At 33.5% G+C, this 22,265-nt stretch overlaps 2 protein-coding genes across 2 annotated transcripts; both read right to left on the reverse strand.

Moving 5' to 3' along the window:
• Positions 1–1,969: 1,969 nt before the first annotated feature.
• LOC108916333 (adenosine 3'-phospho 5'-phosphosulfate transporter 1) lies at positions 1,970–3,813 on the reverse strand. Its single transcript, XM_018722558.1, has one exon. It carries the CDS (start codon positions 3,719–3,721, stop codon positions 2,402–2,404), a length of 1,320 nt encoding a protein of 439 aa, XP_018578074.1. The 5' UTR covers positions 3,722–3,813; the 3' UTR covers positions 1,970–2,401.
• Positions 3,814–6,206: 2,393 nt separating this feature from the next.
• Positions 6,207–22,203, reverse strand: LOC108916334 (protein zer-1 homolog). Its single transcript, XM_018722559.2, has 8 exons — positions 21,985–22,203; positions 20,877–21,914; positions 20,311–20,513; positions 20,082–20,253; positions 17,305–17,466; positions 17,084–17,245; positions 10,239–10,641; positions 6,207–6,609 (listed from the first exon to the last, which is right to left on the reverse strand). Exons 2-8 carry the CDS (start codon positions 21,912–21,914, stop codon positions 6,434–6,436), a joined length of 2,316 nt encoding a protein of 771 aa, XP_018578075.1. The 5' UTR covers positions 21,985–22,203; the 3' UTR covers positions 6,207–6,433.
• Between the last annotated feature and the right edge of the window lie 62 nt (positions 22,204–22,265).

A 22,265-nucleotide genomic window follows, 5' to 3' on the forward strand; every position in this document is an offset into this window, starting at 1 on the left:
GTTAGGTAAATGAATGACTGTCGCGGATTGGGGCATTTCTTCCATATTTGAGGGCCCTAGTATCAAAGGCGGCAATCTCCACTTTTTGACGAAATCGAGTTAAATACATGATATTTTTCGGTTTTTCGCGCTTTGTCTAAATATATGGTTTGCGATTATCAAAAGCGGCTTTATCCCATTACAAAACTGCATTAAAACATCACCTGAGAATCAAATCCGGCAATCTCCATTACCCGCTTAGAATCAGAGTCGGCAATATCCGTTTTGGCCAATCAGATGGCTCACAGCGAACATATGACGTGACGTGACACGACATGCTGTTTCAGATAGTTAGGAATTTATTATTATTTAGTTCGTTTTTTTTTATTTTTGATTATACGTTTTGTTGAATTAATTTTAATATTTTATTCTTTTGTCTGTAAGTCCATTCCAAAATACTTGGTATTTATTTTACAACTCATTTTAGTGCAACCTTTGGTAACAAATCTTGCAAAATCCAACTGTTGGTATCAAACACGGCATTCTCCATTTATTTTTGTACATTTTTTCAGAAAATATAAAAAATTTAGGTACATTAACCTTAAAATCTAATGTAGTTTAGCATTTTCTTTCATTGGAAACTATGCTTCCTTTGAATTAAGCAGTAATAAGAGTGTAGTAGTTTTTTGCGCTTTAACAAAAAGTGGAAATGGTGGAGATTGCCGCCTTTGATACTAGGGCTCTCATTTATTCGTTGCCAGTTGAGTGATTCAGCAGCATGTGTTTAAAATGAGTAGTCGCCGCCTAAAGTGGTCCATTTTTTGTGATTTTTTTGAAAAAAAAAATTATATAGAAAACATAATTTGGCATTATTTTCATTCATATGAAATTTTATCCCCGCTAAATAAAGCTCCCATCTAACCCCCCGCGATGCCACTTATAAAATTCCTGCATACCTTTTTTATTGTATGTCGGTGATATTCGATTGTCTCATCTATCCTCTCGGCCGTCTTATCTCGAGATGTTGTAGCTCGTTAGAGCGTTGGAACAATCGAAACATCTGCGCACTCGCTCGAGTAGTGCACGTATTAGTAACGCTGTGGCCACTGTCATTCGTATCCGAATAATCGAATGATTCAATAGAACCACTCGAGATATCTCGAGAGATTTTCATAATCGATATAATCGATAATTTTCATTCGAGTAGTCCCATCACTATAGACCACCGAATATATTATGGTTAGTGCGAGATAATTTTTGTAGATTTATTTAAATGTAAATAATTTACGGTATTTATCAGGTCTGTGGTATTTATGGTGCTATTCTGTAATTTTCTTAGTGCTGTAAAATTCATGGTGATAAAAAAATACAAGTTATATATCTCTTATCTAGGAACAAGTTACTGTTGATTTATAGAACTATGTGCTAGGCTTATTTTAGATTAATAGAAAATAACTTGATAAAAGGCTTTTTTTTTAGGATCTAATGAAAGATATATTGTTTTTCTTTAAAATATAATTAAGATTCAAATTCAGTGATCGAATTTTAATATCGTCACAAATCTGGGGTTCTTAGTGGCAGTGATTTTTAATATTTCTGCCATTGCTTAATGAAATTGTATACATATTCAGTGAATTTTTAACCAGGACATTTAAAGATTCGATTCATTTGAATTCCAAAATACAAAAGTTCTGTTCCGTTCTACAGCTCAGTTAAGCAATGATTTGAAGCTATCAGAAATATTTGACCAATTGATTAGCTGAAAGTACAGGGGAACTTAAAGAGGGCCGAGTATACACGATTGTTTGAAAACGGTTGTAGAAACAAACCTTTTAACACCGAACAATAATACCTTCATATATCTGCTGTTAAAGAAATTAAGGTGTTAAACTAAATCTAAATATTGTATGAAATATTTATTTTCTACTAAATCATTCATATTTGTTAAATAATATAGTAATTACAAAACTTATGTGACAATTTTTTTTTTTCGAGATAAACAAATACATATAAAATTATTACTATTTAGAGACTATATATGGATGAAGAACATTGTAAAATATACATCATTAACATTTTTTATAATTATATTTTTACAACGCAACAAGCAACCGTTTTATTGAAACAGATTATTTCAATTTTGATATGGATATACATTAGCAGTAGAGATACATGTGACGTACATATAACAGAATTAACACGAAGAGTTGAAAGATATAATTTCTTTATTTGAAATATTTAAATTAAATAAGATATCCATATTAACATATTATTTGAGATTGTTTTTATATGGCATGTTATTGCCATTTACAAGTTTTTACATTTATTCAATAAATACATTTAATGACATATAGAATAAAATTATTTTAATTAAATATTATTGACAACGCAATATATTTAAAATATTAGGTATATACATTTATTATTTCAAATTTTGTTGATCTTTCAGATTCACAGAACTCTGATGAATCTGTTTCAAAGATCTAATTCTATAACCACAATACACTCTGAGGAGGATGCTTAGAAACACAAGAATTATTCCTAAAATACCCAAAGAGTGTACCTCATGATGATATATTATACAACTTAATAAAACAGAAAAGCCCTGTCTTATTGTACTAATTATAACAAAAACTAACGGCCCAAATGAAGAGACAGTGTTAAATATAAATAACTGTCCACATGCACTACAAAGTGATAACAAAATTACATCTAAAATAAAATTCGGGTATTTCATCATAAACATAAAAGAATTGAAAAATTCTCCTTGTTGAAGAAGCGAAACAGCTGTAAAAATACATGAGAAGAAATTTACAAAACACATCATTTGCAAAGGCTTCATTTCGTACTTTTTAAACAGCTTTCCTTGCCAGTTAGCTGTAAAACTGTCAAAAGTTATATATAAACACAAAAGTATTACTCCAGAAAGAGTAGTGACTGTAGAATTTGAGCGATCGTTACCAGTGTCAATCATAAAAAATAACATTCCTATAGATAATATTACAGCAGTAACATATTCGTAATATTCATATTTTGTTTTAGATACTATTTTCCCCATTAACATAACAGGTATGGTTTTACTAGCTTTTGCTAGTACTTGATGAGGAAATGAAACGTATTTTAAAACCTCATACTGACACCACGAACTCATAATATTTGAAAATGAGCAAAATACATATTTATACAACGGACACTTATGTCGAGGTTGTCTTGTACAAACTAAAATCATAGCAGATATAAAAAAAGCCAGAATTCTGTTAACAAAAACTAAAAACTGAGAGTCTTTAAAATAATCTACATCGGGTGAATTTCCATAAGGTTGTGTCATTACCTTTTCTTGTAAAATTCCCCATGACAAATAAGATATTTGAAGTCCAAAGAAATAAAATATCAACAAAAGTCCGTCTTGAAGAGGAGTTCTATGAGTAGTTGTAGAATGTGAATTAGGATTAACTAGTAACAATTCGTCTTCTCCAAAGCAAGTTCGAATTATAGCACCAAACACTCCACGACCACTTTTATTTAAATAGTTGGTTTTTATCACATATTTATAAACCAAATAACCTGGTAAAAATAGAGTAGCGTAACCTAGTATATTCCTTATTCCATGAATAATCCAGCTATATTCTTCTGGTGGATTCTCCACTACTTGTAAATTTAAAACACATTTATTTATTATGTATAAAAGTACTATTGACACTACTACAATTAAGCAAATAAATATTTCGGCATTTTTCGCCATAATAATTTATTACTTTAAATGATATTTCTTTGGTATTTGTTGCACTGCATTTTAAAAACAAGAATGAACTTTTTTGAATATGTACATTTAACCATTTGACATATGAAATTTAACCTCAAGGTGTTAAAAGTTTCTTCTTCCTCTTCTTTTCTCTGACCACATGTTATTTATTATAAAAAATAAATTCTTTAAAATTCACCGATGTTTCGAAGCCAGCTATCAAAACACTCAAGACCCATAATTCTCATACGAATGTACCTAAGACAGACTTCAACAACACTGCTGAGCAGCTCTGCAAGCCGTAAAAGAATGTTGAATCTACGAGCCGTTAGTGATAGGAAGAGTCAAGTAGGTCTCAACAGCTGGGATTGAACCAGGACGCCAAAAAAACGGAACTCGTGGACATCTTGAACCGTCTAAACATAGACGTTATGGCTGTCCAGGAGACCTACCTCAGCGAGGCATCCCGTACCTCCATCCCTGACTATGACATATACAGACATGACAGAAACCGTAACGGGGGTGGTGTTGCACTCATAGTAAAGAAGTGCATCGACCACTATCCGCTGCAGCGGCTCCAAACTCAAAACACAGAGGCCGTGGCGATAGCGGTGAGATCGCTACGGCATGGAGACGTTGCGGTGGTGTCCTGTTACCACCCACCCAGACTACCACTACTTGACAATGACTTAGACAAAATCCTTTCCTGGCCCCAGACAATTGCCATCGGGGACTTCAACGCGAAGTCCCCCATATGGCACAGCGGGACGACGACCACAAGAGGTCGCGTCCTGCTGAATTACCAAGACAGACACGACGACTTGACTATACTCGGACCGACAGAACCGACACATTACGGACCCGTAGGACGCCCCGACGTTATCGACATTGCCCTCTTAAAATCTATACCGTTAAATGCCCAAATATCCACCCAATACGAAGGGTCTTCCGCCCACAATCCAATATTTCTGGATCTGGGGCGAAGACAGAGATATGAAGGCACCTTCACGAGGAGGTTCACTGACTGGGAGCGTTTCCGAACAGTAATGCAAGGAAACATGGCGCTCCCAGTCAACACCTGATGAACTAAGACTGACAATACGCAGACTTAAAAACAGAAAAGCCCCCGGACCCGACAATATACATAACACGACACTTAAACGACTACCACACAAGGGCCTCATGGCCCTACTAAACATAACAAACGCGACACTCAGACTAAGACACTTCCCTACCCGCTGGAAAACAGCAAACATAATCCTTATCCCAAAACCCAACAAAGATCACACCATCCCATCCAACTACCGGCCCATTAGCCTGCTCCCGGCTATGAGCAAAGTGGTAGAAAAAATTATCCTAACCCGTCTAAGCCCCCATACCCTCCTTAACCCTCCCCTCCCGCGCTAGCCTAAGGGCCACCTTAGCAAAGCGCATCCCAGGCTGCATAGCCGCACTACCCTACCCAACCATACCACACATAAACATGACACTACCCCCGGGGTTTACACAGACGAGCCGGCGAAGCAAGAAGAGCGCCAGAAGAAAGGGCCCTAGCCGGCGGGGCCCAGCCAGGACAAAAGGAGGTCCCACAAAGCGGGGTAGACGACGGATGGGGCCCACCTACGAAGGCTGTCCAGGCCTACACGAGATGAGGCAGGATAAAGAGGGATAATCCCCCTTGATCCCAAATCATTGAGGTCAATTTCTAGCCATAGAATAATGGCGCGCGAACCAGGACGAGGCGCATCCGCGTCGTGGCGCCCATTGTGGGACTACCACAGGCAACCAACTTATCTCGTAGCCCAACTAGGCGACCAACCTTAATCCTGGAAGAGACCGAGACCAGTAACATTCCGCGACCTGGCGCCCAACGTGGTACTGCTGAACGAAAATGAGACGAGAAAATCCGCGACATTAAGCCGACTAGACACGGATATGCATGTCAATGCATATATCAACGCGTTCATTGCGTAAGGGCTATGTGGATAACGTCAGTCACAAATATTGTGGACAAAATAGAAAATTAACAATTACTTCGTAAAAAAATTTGTTAATTGAGCGTTGAATAACGCACATGTTAACTTATGCATGGCTGATATGCCAGCTGACTTTTTTAACTATAAACATGAAGTTATAAACTAGCCTTGTCCATAAGAGGTGCTTTAGAATTCAGATTTTTTCGTAGGTGCAGTTTGCCACCAGTAATGTGTACCTAATTTAAAAAGAACCTGAAAACGTTACAGCTGAATATTTATTAAAAAATAACTTCCGACGCTAGGTAACACCGTTAATGTTGAGTTTGTGGAAGTGTCAGGAAGACGTACTATTTTTTTTCACAGTGTATGACACTTTTCATGCAAAGGGGAGAACGACTCATTTTGTTTTGCAGTTATCTCTTAAAACTTTTTCCAAAAAACATAAATTTTTCAATATTTAAACACGTAAAATAAAAATAGAGTATTAATAAATATATCTATATTGCATAAATAAAAATCACATAATTCTACTTTAGATTATAAAATAAATATAATAAAATACATTACGTATCTGTAAATAAACTATTTACATTAAATTCAAAATTAATTAACAGTCCACATAAATTGTGATAGTGTATAAAGTTTTAACATTTTTGTGTTCCAGTAATAATCACAAAAAAATTTTACATTGCCCTGATGAGTATTTATAACAATCGTTAATATGTAGTAAAATATTTCACCCATCTAATAAAGCATCTACGTTTTGCCAACCATTCTCTTGAAATTTCTTACAATTTTCTATTACGACTGCTGCCAAATGTTTTACGGCTAACGGAGGCAAAGGATGGTGAATTAAATCTTCCAGCAATTGTAGCCCACCCTCTTTTTCTACTAATGTACAATATTTTTCCGCTGAAATAAAAAAAATACTTGTTAAGAGAAGCTAAAAATCTTTTAGAAATTCGATAACTCGTATGTGAAACAGCCGTTTACCCTAATGCACTTATACAGGGTGTTTTTAAATGAAGTAACAAAAATGTTACCAGTAAATGTAGAGCCAAAAATAAGAGGATTGAAGTAAACATACCTTATACAAGGTGACTCAGAGTAAAATTCAGTTTTCAAACGATCCCGCTACAAATACCATAAAAGTTACAGATGGCGTAGTAGTGTCAATATGTAGCTAATACATGCGGATTGTTAGTAAACATGGAGATGTGGTTAGGAGAAAAACACGCGTTTATGGTAGAGGCTTTTTTTAAATCGAACGATTATTACGTTGTGGCAAGGCGATGTTTCTGTAATCATTACAACATTCGCCGAGTAAATGATGCACCATCCTCAAACTTAGTGAAATTATGGGTAAAACGATTTCGAGAAACGAGTTATGTGGTAAACCGCAAGCGCCCGGGTCAACAAAAGTCTATTAGAACACCTGAGAACATCGAGACTGTACGGCGGGTTGTGACACACCACCCGCAGCGATCCACACGAAAACATGCCCAGGCCCTAAATATTCATCGGTCTAGTGTGCAAAGGATTTTAAAGGACGACTTACACTTTCATCCGTATAAAATTCAACTTTTGCAGTTTCTAAAGCCCGGAGACTACGAATTAAGAAAAAATTATTGTGAGACCATGATGAATATGTTTTGGGATGAAGGTGGATTGGATAAAATTTTATTCAGTGATGAGGCTCACTTTCACTTAGAAGGATATGTCAACAAGCAAAATTGTCATTTCTGGGCCCCAGTTTAACCCAAAAGAAAAGCACGAGAAACAACTGCATTCTAAGAAGGTGACTGTTTGGTGTGCCATGTCGTCTTCTGGAATAATCGGGTCCTACTTTTATGAAGATGCCCGTGGCCTACTGTGAATAGCCAATGGTACTGTGAAATGATTCACACTTTTTTTATTCCTGCTCTTGAGAACTTTCCTGGATATGACCCAAATTCGACCTGGTTTCAACAGGATGGTGCCACGGCACACACAGCAGCAGCATCAATGACCAGTCTATGTGAATTGTTTCCAGCGGTGCTTACTTCCAGATTTGGTGATATCCCCTTCCCCCCAAGATCACCGGACCTAATGCCCCCAGATTTTTTTTTGTGGGGATATTTAAAGAGTATTGTTTACACCAATCCCCCGGCCAATACAATCCAGTTAAAGAATAACATTCGGGAGGCCATTACCAATATTCCTGTTGAAATGTGTCGAGTTTTCCAAAATTTGAGGACCAGATTGGAGGAGTGCTGGACGCAAGATGGTCGACATTTGGATAACGTTGTGTTTAAAAAATAAAATCCGCATGTATACAGTTTCTTATTTTTAAAATAAAATTTATTGAAGAGTTTAAATAATTGTGTTATTAATTTTTAAAAACTGAATTTTACTCTGAGTCACCTTGTATGAAAGTTGCAGCCCTGAGGCGATATACCCTCTTAAAGGAGGGGATAGAAATTCACATTTTAATTTTTTTCTTTAACATGAGGAATGCTAGAGACATGAAACTTGGCATCCTTCTAATAAAGAGACAACTTTTCAATATTTGTTCGATCATTGTCGACCCCATTGCAATATTTTATTAGAAACTTTTTATATGAGGCAAATTATTTATTTAAAAATATTTATTGGGAAGAATGATTTATTGCGCAACTTTTTTACCTCTCGTAATTTTTCCATAAAACCGATAGTTTTCTAGTAAAAAAATTAGATGCGTCATCGTTCACTAAAGGGGTAATTGCGAAAATTTGTAAAAGTAAAGTAGGCGGATGTCATGACAAATAAATTGTTATTTATCATATTAATAAATTGACACTTTCTGTCAACCAATAATTAGTACCTACCAATTGATTAATTTATTATCAGAACAATTACGGCGAATAGTATTTATACCAATGACGAATATGTCGACATGCTCCAAGTGTTTTTCGAATCCAGAAAAAATAGTAACGCTGCAGTAAGATTATACCACCAAAGATATCCAAACCGACCGATTCCTCATAGACAAACATTGGCTTCGGTGGAAAGAAGGCTTCGCGAAACTGGTAAAATTCAGCCCAATCGTGAGGGTGCCGGAAGAGGGCATAATGTCCGAACTGTTAAAACTGAGGAAGCTATACTGGAACATCTAGAACAAGACTGTGGTACAAGCACAAGACATGTGTCCAGGTAACTGCAAGTTTTTCACAGTCTTGAGTGGAATGTAGCTCAAATCTTTTATACCCTTTTCACCATCAACCCGTGCAAGAATTGAATGACCCTGATTTATCTAACCGCGTGGATTTTTGTCAATGGTACATTAATATTTCCAGGCATGACTTAAATTTCCTAATGAATATACTTTTCAATGATGAAGCAAATTTTCCTAGAGTAGGTGCAGTAAACCTTCATAATGGTCGAAAAAAAAAAACTCATGAAATAGAAATATTTGTTTCAAGATGTCAACATAATCTCAGTTTAAACGTTTGGATGGGAATTGTAGGAAATTCTCTAGTAGGTCCTGTTATTCTTCCAACATTATTTGAGGGTGTACCCCTCTCTACACGTCAGGTGATGTGGTATATGCACGATGGGACACCTGCACATAGTACACTTGCCGTTAGAGAATGGTTAAATTTAAATTACCCGAATCACTGGATTGGTCGTGGTCGTGATGCCCCTGTTTGTTGGGCACGTTCACCTGACCTAACGCCTATGGATTTCTTTTTGTGGGGACACATAAAAAGTATTGTCTATGCCACTCATGTTGCCTGCTTAGAAGAACTACGCTTAAGAATATTTCAGGCAGCAGATGACCTTCGCAATAACCAAGAACTGTTTGTGCGCGTGCGTTATAACTTCAACAGACGTATTAGGTTATGCTTGCAGCAAAATGGAAATTATTTTGAGAATATTCTTTAAACTTAATTTTGCATTTCTTGTTTTTCGTTTGTATTAAATTTTATTTCAGATAAATAACTTTACCTAATACATGTCCCATAGTCATAAGTTATCAAACATTTTTCATTAATAGCAAATTATTCTTAATATTATTATTAAATTACCGGCTTATTGACAGAAAGTGCCAATTTATTAATATGATAAATAACAATTTGCACAATAAATACCAAGTTTCATGTCTCCAGCATTCCTCATGTTAAAGAAAATAATTAAAATGTGAATTTCAATTCCCTCCTTTAAGAGTGTATATCGCTTCAGGAGTGCAACTTTCATTTTTACTTCAATCCTCTTATTTTGGGCTCTACATTCACTGGCGCCATTTTTGCTACTTCATTTAAAAACACCCTGTATTTAAATATCTTAAGTAACAGTAATGCAGTAGCGCAAAGTCAAATTTAGAAAACGTTTGGTCAATTTCCACATGCAAATATTTTCAAACAAATCTCTAAAAACATTTGCCCGTAATCAAAAACAAACATTAAATAAAATACTTTTTACTTGCCCCTGAACAAGTTAAATATGTCATGAACAAGTAACTTCAGCAAAACCTACAGTTTTTTTTTTTCAATTTGTATAACATACTGCAAAAAGAAACTTACGGTATACTTTAGTGAGGTTTGCCAGAGCCCAAACGGCCCAACGTTGGCATTCGGCCGTATGATAAACCTTCACAAGGTACAGGATGGGTTCGAAGGACCTATAATTTATGTTTCTCTGGGAATTCAAATCCCACCTATCGATGGCTAACACCATTTTATTTAGAACGTAATTTCGAGATGGTTCAGTCACAGTCCACACTTGAGGCCCGTCCGAGGCGATGTGAGAAATAACACCCGCTGCGTTGTAACTAACTTCAATGCCATCGCTCTGGGAATCTAAAAGTCTAGAGAAAACCGATAAATATTCTGGTGTTACTAGGTAATGTCGTAGTTCTTTTACTTCTGCTACATTCCCTAACAATCCCATCATGTTTCGAAGCAGCTCTTCTTTGTCGGTGAACTTCTGTCAATAAAACAAAGTTAAAAGAATTAAGGTAACTTAAGCAAATAAAAAGAAATATCTCAAAAATATATCAATTGAAGTCAAATAATAAGAAATCAATTGATACAGTTTTTAGGGAAATTGTTTTGATTTAGCTTAGAACCTTTAAAATAAAGTAAAATTACAAGATTTATTAATAAAACATACATTTTTCCCAAAATGTCTGTAAAAATTTAATTACAAACGTAAACACGAAATATATATTATCCTATTTATAAACAACAAAGTTTGTGGCAATCAAATTTAAAATGTACATTTTCTTTAATAAAGTTTCTCCACATCTTTTAAAAATGTTATTTTAATAAATAATCTTTCTTTTGATTGCTATAAACTTTATTTTCTATCAGGTGGTGTTTCCATAAAAACAAAAATGTATTTTAAATGGTACTAATCATAGACGGAAGACATGAAAATGTTTAGTTTGACAATTTTTTTTCTTCGTATATTATCGTGTAAAGAAATTTTTCAAATTTTTTACTTACTCCTTAAAATTGTTTGTTATTTGTAATTTTATAATTCTTTTTTGACCAGAATAAATGCACTACAATTTTTCAATTTATAGTGTTTATAGTTTTCTTTACATACTGCATATTTTATTACATTTTTAAAAACGGAAGTATAAAATCTAGAAAAATATTTATTTAACTAAACAAAACTTTGTTTTATTTATTTATCATTATTCTTTGTTTGCTTTGTTGCAATGAATTGTTTATTTATTTTTTAAATATATTTTTCCTTTCATTTTAAAGTGGCGAAATATTCAAGAACAATATAAAATTATTGCATATAAATTAATATGTGAATACACAACAAATGTTTATTTATTTTTCCTAAAATGCGACAAATTGACATATCAATTATTGTTCTGGTTTTAAATATTTAGAGTGATATTCAGAATAATCAATCACCTAATAATTTGATACTATACTTTCATAAAAAAGCTAATACGCAAGATTGTTTAGAAGTTCAATAATTGATTTAATTTTTTCACCCTCATTAAAACGTCTATACAGGGTGTCCGCAAATTTCACCGACAACGTTTGACTGCATATTCACGACGATAAATAACTACGATCTACAAAAAAAAAGTTAAATAAAAAATTTTTGGTTTTTGAGTTACAGTTCTGCAAAGTTGACAAAAACAAAGTTTATTTAATTCATAACTTCATAACCCTTTTACCAATCGCGTTAAAATTTGGCACATTTATTTGGACTATTGTGGCATATTATTTCTTAAAGCTTTAGTCAAGTCGATATACTAGGTGATAGTTTTCTCCAGTTACCTTTTAGTGGTCAAAACTTTTACAGTGGTTGTATTTTCTTTAAAACGGACAACAATGAAAAGGTCCTTTTATTTAAAAAATAATTGTCTCTTGAGAAAATCTCTTAGAGACAGCCATTCTTGAGAAAAATGGCATTATTTGCAGGTCTGCATGTTTCGGTTTTCTTAGCAGTGTCACAGATTTAAATCTTTGAGTTCAGTAGGCTATGAAAACAAAATGTTGATTGCTGTAACAGTTTTGACCGCTAAAAGGGGGAGGTAACTGGAGAAAACTACTACCCAGTATATCGATTTGACTAAAGCTTTAAGAAATAATACGCCATAATAATCCAAATAAATGTGCCACATTTTAACGCGATCAGTAAAAGGGTTATGAAGTTATTAATTAAATTTTGACAACTTTGAAGGCCTGTAACTCAAAAACTAAACATTTTTTATTTAACTTGTTTTCATAGATCGTATTCATTTATCATCATGAAGTCAAACGTTGTCGGTATAATAGGGTTACATTTGAAGAACTGAACTGTATCATATATTTATAAAAAAGATAATAATTTGAAAGGCACCTTACTTAAAATCACAGAACTTGATAAACCAGAAGGTTATTGCCAAAAACTAAATATAATTAATTGAAAATAAATATCTCAGTAATGATTAATTTTAATGTGTGGAGAAAAAAACTGTCAAAAATTAAAAAAGAAAATGTTAATGCTAAGTGGAACCTTCTACTGTCTTCCAACTATGATCAGTACGCAATAAAAATATATATTTTTTATTTTTTAAGGGGAGCAACCACATAAGGTTAAAAAAAATTGGATTTTTTTTATTGCATAAATTGTTGGCATAGTTGTTACGATGTCAATTATTGGATCCTGTAAATCTTAAAGCACAGGACCGTATGCACTTCTGAAATTTCTTCTTATGCTTTGACCATAATGTGTCTCGTAATTTATACTCGAATAGCAATTCGGCGAGTCCGGTATTGGGAAACTAGTCCGCTTGATATAGAATTGACGGTGACGCGCTGGTCACCAAACCTGTATTGGTCCACTAGGTCGTAAATAATTTTCTTGTATGGTACACGGGTTCACTTAGCTTTGCCGCTTTGCCAGTGCCGTGCAGAGCATTGCTTGGCAGGGTATGTTGTTGGTATAATACGTATTATTATTTATTAGTTGATATTATTTGTTCATATCGTAACCAGTAAAGGGAAAGTTATTAAAATTATTGTTATATGTGTTATGTTATCTAGTAATTTAGCGTGGCTCTCTGCAGACTCTTTGAAGCGGAGGTTAACGAAATAACTCGGGAAAATCTCCAAATAGCAGAACTGGTTTTTGTCAAATGTATCGAAACAAACCCAGTTTAAAAACAAAGATTTACACGTAAAAAGTCAATATTAAATTGTTTTATATTAAATATGTATGAATGTTTGAAAATAGTGAACAATGTGATAAAAATGTTAGGAAACGGATTAACAAATTAACTAAGATCCAAAAAAGGCCAATTTATGGCGTAACTAAAGAAGGATTGATCACGGTACAAAGAGGAAACGGGAAAATACAAAATTAAAGAAAATTGACGATTTTACCTGATGTAATGCGGCGCACAATTTATAATATGTATAAAGAAAAAAGTTCCTACTTTAAACATGATTCGAGATAAATTAAGCGATTATCCTGATTATAATTATAAATCTTTAGATATTTTACGACATGCTTTATTACAATGCAATTTTAAACATAAAAAAACTTGACAATCGTATGGTAATATAGCTCGGAATATAGTATATCTAAACGAGACAGGGCTAAATTTGTCTGGACGTCTATGGATTCCGTAGAATTTTCGAGTTAAATGTTTTTATGCGTTTCCAATTGAGATCATAACAACTATATAACAATTCAAGAATACATTGCCAAAATTTTAAAACGAAATTCCTATAAGGACTGTTATACGGTAAATGGAATCGCTGATTGATCAGAAAGCACTTTAATATTATCGTAATTTTCTCAAATTTCTAGTTTTTGGAAATCTTCAATCACGTTTTTCTCAATACATTTTTTTTATTCACGGAAACTCTAGCTGAAAAAGTTATAGATTGATCGTAATGAAAATTAAAAGTGTGCTTCTTTATGAAATTACAAAAGATATGAACTAACAATTGGGATGTCATAATTTTGAGGATGTTTTTTATTTAAAATAAGTGAAAAAAAAAATTGTGGAAATTGATATATTTTTTTCAAATACATGTCAAAACTTGAATTTTCACAATTTTGACCCGCAATAAGGTTCATAAACTTAGAAAACATGTTAATAATGCAGGAAAACAACCATTTTGCTTTCAGATCAATATTGTGACCTCCACATTTCCCGTGAAAAACCAACTTGGGTGACGACGTTCGGTGGACAACAGTCCATAACTTCGGCATTTTCAACACATGTGACTTGAAAAAATTTGTGAATGTAGTTCAAAATACTAATAAAATAATGTCAAAATTTCATCAAATTCTAATCAATTTGTCCCACTCAAAGAAATTCATGAGAAACATCTGAGAGTCATCCTCCTAATGTGGTTTCCCCCCTAAGGAAAAATCAAGTGGCAAGTGCTATACCGGGTGACCACGAGATTACTACCCAGGCTCTAGCTTAGGCATGAAAAAAAATATCTATTTCAAATTTAATCATAAAAACAACTGACCGTCAGTTCCTGTTTGATCGGAAATGCCCTAAACTTTGTTATTTCATATGGAACACTCTGTATATTATTTTTGTTTTCAATTCTGCTGAAGAAATTAACACTAAAATATGTATTATGTCCTATACCTATCTTTGACAGTTTCCGAGAAAATCACGCTTTAAAATGTCAAATGTGTCATTTATAAAATCCTTTTGAAAGAAAACAAACGAAGAAAAGGACAGTCATATGATATCTTTAACATATTTTAGAAGTACTAAAGTCTGATATCATAAAAATGTCGCACTTCCGGCACATCCGGAAAATAAAGGAAATCATCTTTAATAGCAAATAACTGCAATAATTTTGATGGAATGCCCTACAACTAATTGAGAATTCGTATTCTACAAACAATTTCGAGTCATTTTTATGTACACTTCCCTATACCCAAAGTTCGAAGTTTTTGAGATAATAAATGTTTAATATAAAAATGCCATCTGAACGATGCATAAATGGAAAACGATATAGGAATTTTAATTTTAATATGGTTGCTATGACAGGCTTTTGTTTTTAGACACCATATTTTCATAATTACTTAATTTGACATTTTGCTGTTACATTACATTTCACGTTTATTGGTGGTGGTGCTTATTATCTTTTTTATTTAAAATGCCAGTTTTTACTCGCGAACATCAAATCGACAAAAGCTTTATACAGATGACGATATCCAGATTGTGCACAGCCACATGATAAATATTTTCCTTGGCTTGAACGTCACTTAAAAACAGAAAGACTTGAAGAATCTAACGAGTTTATTGTTGATGAAGAGGCGGAGATTAATACTCTGGCGTGTACTGAGGTAGATCCGACTACTTCAGTTAGGCAAATTGCTGCTAATATTGGAATTCGACAGGAAAGCGTCAGAAAGATTTTAAAAAAGCACAATTCTTCTGACGAATCACGCTTCACAAATTTGGGTATGTTCAACAGAAATAATTCAAGATACTGGGCAAAAGAAAATCCCCACTTATTTAAACAAGGAGTTTTCCAGGGAATATTTGGAGTTAATGTTAGGATGGGAGTAATTGGAACGTGCATCGTTGGACCATTTTTCTTTGAAATTCCACTAACAGCAGACCAGTATTTACAGTTTTTCAACAATGAAATAGCTGACTTGAAAATTTACCAAAAATTAATATTTACGCATTTATTACCAACAGGACATAGCTCCATCCCATAATGCCTGAAGGGTAATGGATCATCTAAATCAAGAGTTTGAGGATCGTTGGATAGGTACATATGGACCAATTAGATGGCCAGCTAGGTACTGCGATATCACTCCATTAGATTTTTTCTATTGGGGTTACATTAAAGAAGCAGTGTACAGAACACAACCTGCTGATCTAGAATATCTCCGCGATCGGATTACAAGAGCGGTGAATAATATAACTCCTGCTCAAATGGAAAATGCGTTAAGGGAATTTGAAAACAGGATTCATTTATGTCATCAAATGAATGGTTAACAATTTGAACACTTAATTTATGGGTGATCTGTTACATTTTTCTTAAATTTCTTATCTTTACTGTTACCATGTTTTTAAAATAAATATTATTGTTAATGACTGACCTTAATACTAATATGTAAATAGATGCAAATATGGCGTCAAAAAACAAAAGCCTGTCATAGCATATTGAAATTAAGATTCCTAGGCACCTCTGGTCTATGTGTTGACTGATTATATCGTTTTCCATTTATGCATCGTTCAGATGACATTTTTACATTAAATATTTAATATCTCCGAACTTTGGGTATAGGGAAGTGTACATAAAAATGATTCGAAATTGTTTGTAGAATATGAATTCTCAATTAGCTGTGGGGCATTCCATTAAAATTATTGCAGTTACTTGCTATTAAAGATGACTTCCGGTATTTTCCGGATGTGCAGGAAGTGCGACATTTTTATGATATCAGATTTTAGTACTTCTAAAATAAGTTAAAGATATGACTTTGTCCCTTTCTTCGTTTGTTTTCTTTCAAAAGGATTTTATAAATGACACATTTGACATTTTAAAGCGCGATTTTCTCTGAAACTGTCAAAGATAGGTATAGGTCATAATACATATTTTAGTATTAGTTTCTTCAGAAGAATTGAAAAAAAAATAATATACAGTGTTCCATATGAAATAACAAAGTTTAGGGAACTGATGGCCAATTATTTTTATGATTAAACTTTGCATCAAATTCAATGATATGCATGCCCAAAATTTGAAATCGATATCTTTTTTCGTGCCTAAGCTAGAGCCTGGATAGTAATCTCGTGATCACCTGGTATTTTGAAATGAAGTGAAAAATAACATTTAATACAAGTTCTCATAAATAAAAAAACATAAAGTATAATTTCTACAAAAACATATTTCATAGAAATAGATGTGGTACTGATACTAACCTCAAGACACGACAAAAAGTGTTCCATCCCTTTATTTTCCAAAAACCGTCTACAGTTTGATGGCGTTTCGTCAGTCACGTTCCACATTGTGGACCAAGCTACTTCTAGTACGTCATCGCACAGCCCTCTTTCCAATCGCTCTGTTATTAACCAAATCATTTTCTGCAAAAAAAGTTACATTAGTTATATCTTCGGAGTAAAAATGAATACTATCAACACACATCTATTGCTCCTAACTCGCCTAATTTGACCTTCTGTTGGCCATCAACTTGACATGCCAACGAATTAAGCAAATATATTCCAATCCTTTGCACAAAACTTTCTTGAGCCAGTCCATCGACCGAATGTAGTAAAATATTGGCAAGCCTTTCATAATCAAAAAGCTAAAACAGAAAGTTTGCATTAAGATAAAAGCTGGCACCGTGTTAAATTGTTCTGATGTTTACTTTTGATTCAAAATTAAAAAAAAAACACATGTATTATAATTACGTAATGGGACGTTGAATAAGTTATCACTATTTTCTAACAGATTTTTTTTGATAGTGTTAAACATTTCGAATTTCGAATTTCGTACCAAAAAAGAGTATTTGAGGAGAATTTTGCTGCACTTTTCATTCAAAAGAAATCTGCAGCTGAAGCACACAGAATTCTTGTTGGGTGTTACGGTAACCGTGCTCTGTAGGAAAGAACATGCAGAGATTGGTTTAGACGCTTCAAACATAGTGACTTAGATGTTGAAGATAAAGAACGTTCTGGTGCACCAACACAGTTTGAAGATGAACAAATAATTGGAGACATTATTTCATGAAGACTCATGTCAGACGCTAGCTGAACTGATTAGGAGTTGATTACCAGAGAGCGGACAATTTGTGTCTTTAACCTTGAACATAGATATGTCATTCATAAACAAAAATACAAATACATACAATACATTATCCATGACGCAGTGGCGTGTCGGGTATGCATCGGAAATTTACGTGATAATTCACGAAAATTCCACGGTACGTACATTTTTAGGCATTATAAAATATTTAGAAAATCAGAAATTGTATACTACATATTTATTAAATAAAGTTCGGTTAAAAATAGTGTCGTTCTTTTAATTGGAAATTAGGAGTCAATGTAACGAATATCCTCAGGCGACGCACATGATAGAATAGTCCAACTCACGCTCCATTCATAACAGGGCTGCAGTTTGAATTCTGACCAATAGGAATTCGATAAACGCAACCGATGTCGATGGACGGACTAGAGATGGGCGCGAGTGTAATTTCATTTCTTTAGAACTAAATTAACTTAATTATTTTCTCGTGATTTAACCTGTTCACATGATTTATGGATTTTAAATAAAGGGTAAAAATCTTCGCGAGGATAATACGATTCATTTGCTAAAGATAATAATTATATTTTGCATAGTTTATACACAATACATTTTTGAACGCGTACACATCTCTACCAAAATTTTACCTATTCTTCGGGTTAAAGTAACACATTGTCCGCTCTCTATTGATTACACAATAGTTTCGAAACATTTGAAAGCATTAAGAATGATTCAAAACAGTGGTGGCTCGTGGTATCTTTGGCAGAGGAGGTTTGAAATGAATAACTTTAAACCGTCGCGTTCTAATCAAACGGGCACATTTCCATGTGAATAACATAAAGTAAAATCTCTTATTTTGTATAAAACATTGAATAACATTCATTTTTTGTAAATTAGCAATGAGTACAAAAACTAAAAGAAATTTGAATAAATTAATATGTACAACGGTTACTTATACAGGGTCGGAAAGTCCCCAAGGTTCATCAGCCGTTACCTGAGAGCGATAAAGAAAGTCATAGAAATCCATGCGATAGAGACAGATGGCTATAATGAAGACGTCTAATAGTCACCGGCCATTTCGCCCTTTCACAAATAAGATCCACTTCTTATGTGTTGGTCACAATTTCTGTTTAATTATGAGCTTTTCATCGTAACTGAGAGTACTAAATCCTTTTAATAATAAATAATCCACAATGTCCATGCAGCTAAAGAAGTTGTTGAGGTTATATTCGTTTTCCACACTCATTTTATTTTAATAAAGTTAAGTACGAACCAGAGTAAAATGTAAATGATTGTTTTACTAATTAATTATGATCGTCTCACAAAAATTCTTAAGAAAAACTTCACATAAACACCAATTAAAAACAAAAACGCGCGTACTCACAGAATACTAATGTTTTTATTATGAAATGGGAAATGCAACTAATGCAACATTGCAACATACAACTGCGATTGTCGAGGTGGTAGAGAAGAAGGGCTATATTGAAAGATTCGCTTGTTAAAAAAAGATGGAAGGTGGCAACAAGCCTCCGTGCTCGACTGGTTAAGCTCGAATGTAGATATCGTGGGGGCATAATTTCAAGGTCACGCACCATATAAAGGCTGGAGACTTGAGAAAGTTAGCTGCCAGCGACTATAATTCGAATTTGGAAGGCGCGAAAAATAGTGAACATTTAAAAATCGTATATTTACGTGCTCGAGATTTCCCTTAGTAGGTACCTAATTAGTTGCATATGAAAATAGATTTGTAAGAAAATTTGTTAAATAACATTAACTATATGATGTAAAATAAAAAAACTAAAAGAAAACTTTTGCAATACTATCAAAAACTGCAGAGGAGGCTTAGCCTCCCCAGCCTCCTCTAATGAGTTGCCACTGATTCAAAGGCAAGGAAATTGGGTGGCGTCGAAAGACGTCAAATGGCATCTTTGCATGTATGAATAGCTGCTTCAATTGCTGAAAGGGAAAGTTTTTTGCACTGTGTCATGACTGGCGTTAAAAAATGGATAGGCTACAAGCTAGAAAACCGTGGGGTGTCATTTTTGTGATGCGGAATCAAAATGCTATTAGAAAGATGGGAAAAAGTAGTGTCTAGTGATGGACAATACTTTCAGTGACATGTTTTTTGCTAATCTTTTTATTATTTAACGTCCCATTAAGTATAATTATTATTCTTACTATGTCAATAGGTATCCGAAACTGGCATAGTGTTAAACAGCCGTTTCTCATCATAGTATCATCGTTTTTATGAATGCTCATACCATTTAATAAGGTTGTTATAATTCTTCTTTTAATTTTCACGTCATGTAATTGTCTATCAAACCCTTTGACTATATAAAATAATGTTGCACTAAAACATAAAGAAATAAGCAATACATCAAGAAAGTGGTTAATGTTAACAATATACCTTGCTGATATTTGGATATGTCTTTCATACAAATGCCTGTTCATAGCTTCTAGTACGATATTAAGTGCTTGACCCACATATTGGCAATTTTCAAAACGGAATAAGTGAAACAGTTCATTCATCACCTTCTGCAGCATTTCGGTCCTATCCAAATAAGCCAAAGCAGCTACTAATATCTGTTCTTCATTGGCATTTCCAGCGATCTGAAAAAAATTAAATAAAAAAATGTCCTAATACTGATTATTTCCAAGTCTTTAGGAAATGTTTAAATTATTGGCTGAAAATGGCTGAAATGGTTTGTCTTTTCTCTTATTTTTTTTATTCAGACTGACTAACAAACTTTCTTATAGGTACACAACCAAAATTAATCTGTAGCAATAAAGTAAGCAGTCTTAAAATTCTTTAGTGTAAAATTTACATTAATGCTATTTTTTTAATTTGGGGAAAAATTCCACTCGTTTTACAGAATATCTATTATTTTTTTTTAAATTTCAAGAGGTTATATTGGTTTAAAGCATTTTCAAAATGATTTTTACATTTTAAGAAATATTTAAAAAGTGACTTACCAGTTTCGCAGGTATATCATGTCTTAAACAGGCGTCATGACTTGTTTCATATAGTCCTAAATATTGAAATGGATTGTTAACTCTAGAACTTAAACCTGGTATGTCCGAAGCATGACCATTAGTAGTTTCTGCTACACCTCTCCCCGCTAAATTTGTTCCCGAAATATCTAGAGAGGTAAGCTTAGGCAAGTTTTCAACTAGTGTTTTTAGGATTTTAGTACCCTTCTCATATTTTCCTTGTTCGTCTCTCGATTGAGATATATCTAGATGTTGGAGATTTGTTAATTTGCAAATAGCAGGTACCTTGGTATCAATACCGTCTACATTATATAAAACAAGAGAAGTTAAATTTACAAGATGTTCAGTATAATCGAAATCTTGTAAATCACTACAATTGGATAAATCTAAATATGTTAATGTCGACAATGGATTTAAAAGTAACATATAAAAATCTGGTTGTAATGAATTTAAACCTTTTAATGTTAACCTTTTTAAATTAGGTGTTAGAAATATGAAACCTCTATCGTATTGTTCTTCATTGAATCGTAGTTTGCCATAAATGTTGGTGGGAAAAATTTCAGTATTTTCACCCACACAAAGAGACAAAAGACTAGTTCCATATTCCGTAATATGTCTTATACAATTTGAGGTTAGATTGGGGCTATGAGATATATCTAACTCTATCAATTTATGTTTTAATAAGATTTCTAAGTCATGGTCTTGTATTTTTGTTTTCCTTAATCGTACCCTCTTTAATCTAGTGCATTCGGTGTTTTGAAATATCTTAATAAAATTAGAATTAACAGGTGTAATGCTATCGGATCGAACATTCAACAAGCGTTCACAAATTTCTACTGGAAAAATATGACCATCTATTAATTGTAAATCTCCTGTGTCCGAGTCTAACTTGCAAATCGTTTCAAGATGCTTATTAACATAGTCAAAACAAATATCCAAGAGTTTTTCTGGTACTGAATTACAGAAACAGCATGTTTCATACGGTAAAGCAGTTGAATGACAACAATTACTTTGTAGCATCTAAAAACAGAAATTATAAATACGTATCAGAATAAAAATATTTACTCTCAAAATAAATTCGCCTACATACCTTTTCTTCTATAAAAGCAGTTCTATGAATATTTACATGACATGTGTTACTCTAGTAAACTGTCACAAATGTATTTAAAACGCGGAACTGTTCCACAAGCTTTTTCTTCTTCAATTTTCCAGATGTTTTCACAAAAACTATTTTTGTTATTGAGTAATTTTTGACATTCTTTACAAGTAGAAAGAAGTACATTCACGACCCACACCACAATTTACAGTTCGTACGTTATAATACTAGCTTAAACAAAAACATTATTTTAATTCTAAAATTTTTTAGCTTTT

This window comes from Anoplophora glabripennis, unplaced genomic scaffold (assembly GCF_000390285.2).
Source record: "Anoplophora glabripennis isolate ALB-LARVAE unplaced genomic scaffold, Agla_2.0 scaffold1719, whole genome shotgun sequence".
NCBI lineage: Eukaryota > Metazoa > Arthropoda > Insecta > Coleoptera > Cerambycidae > Anoplophora > Anoplophora glabripennis.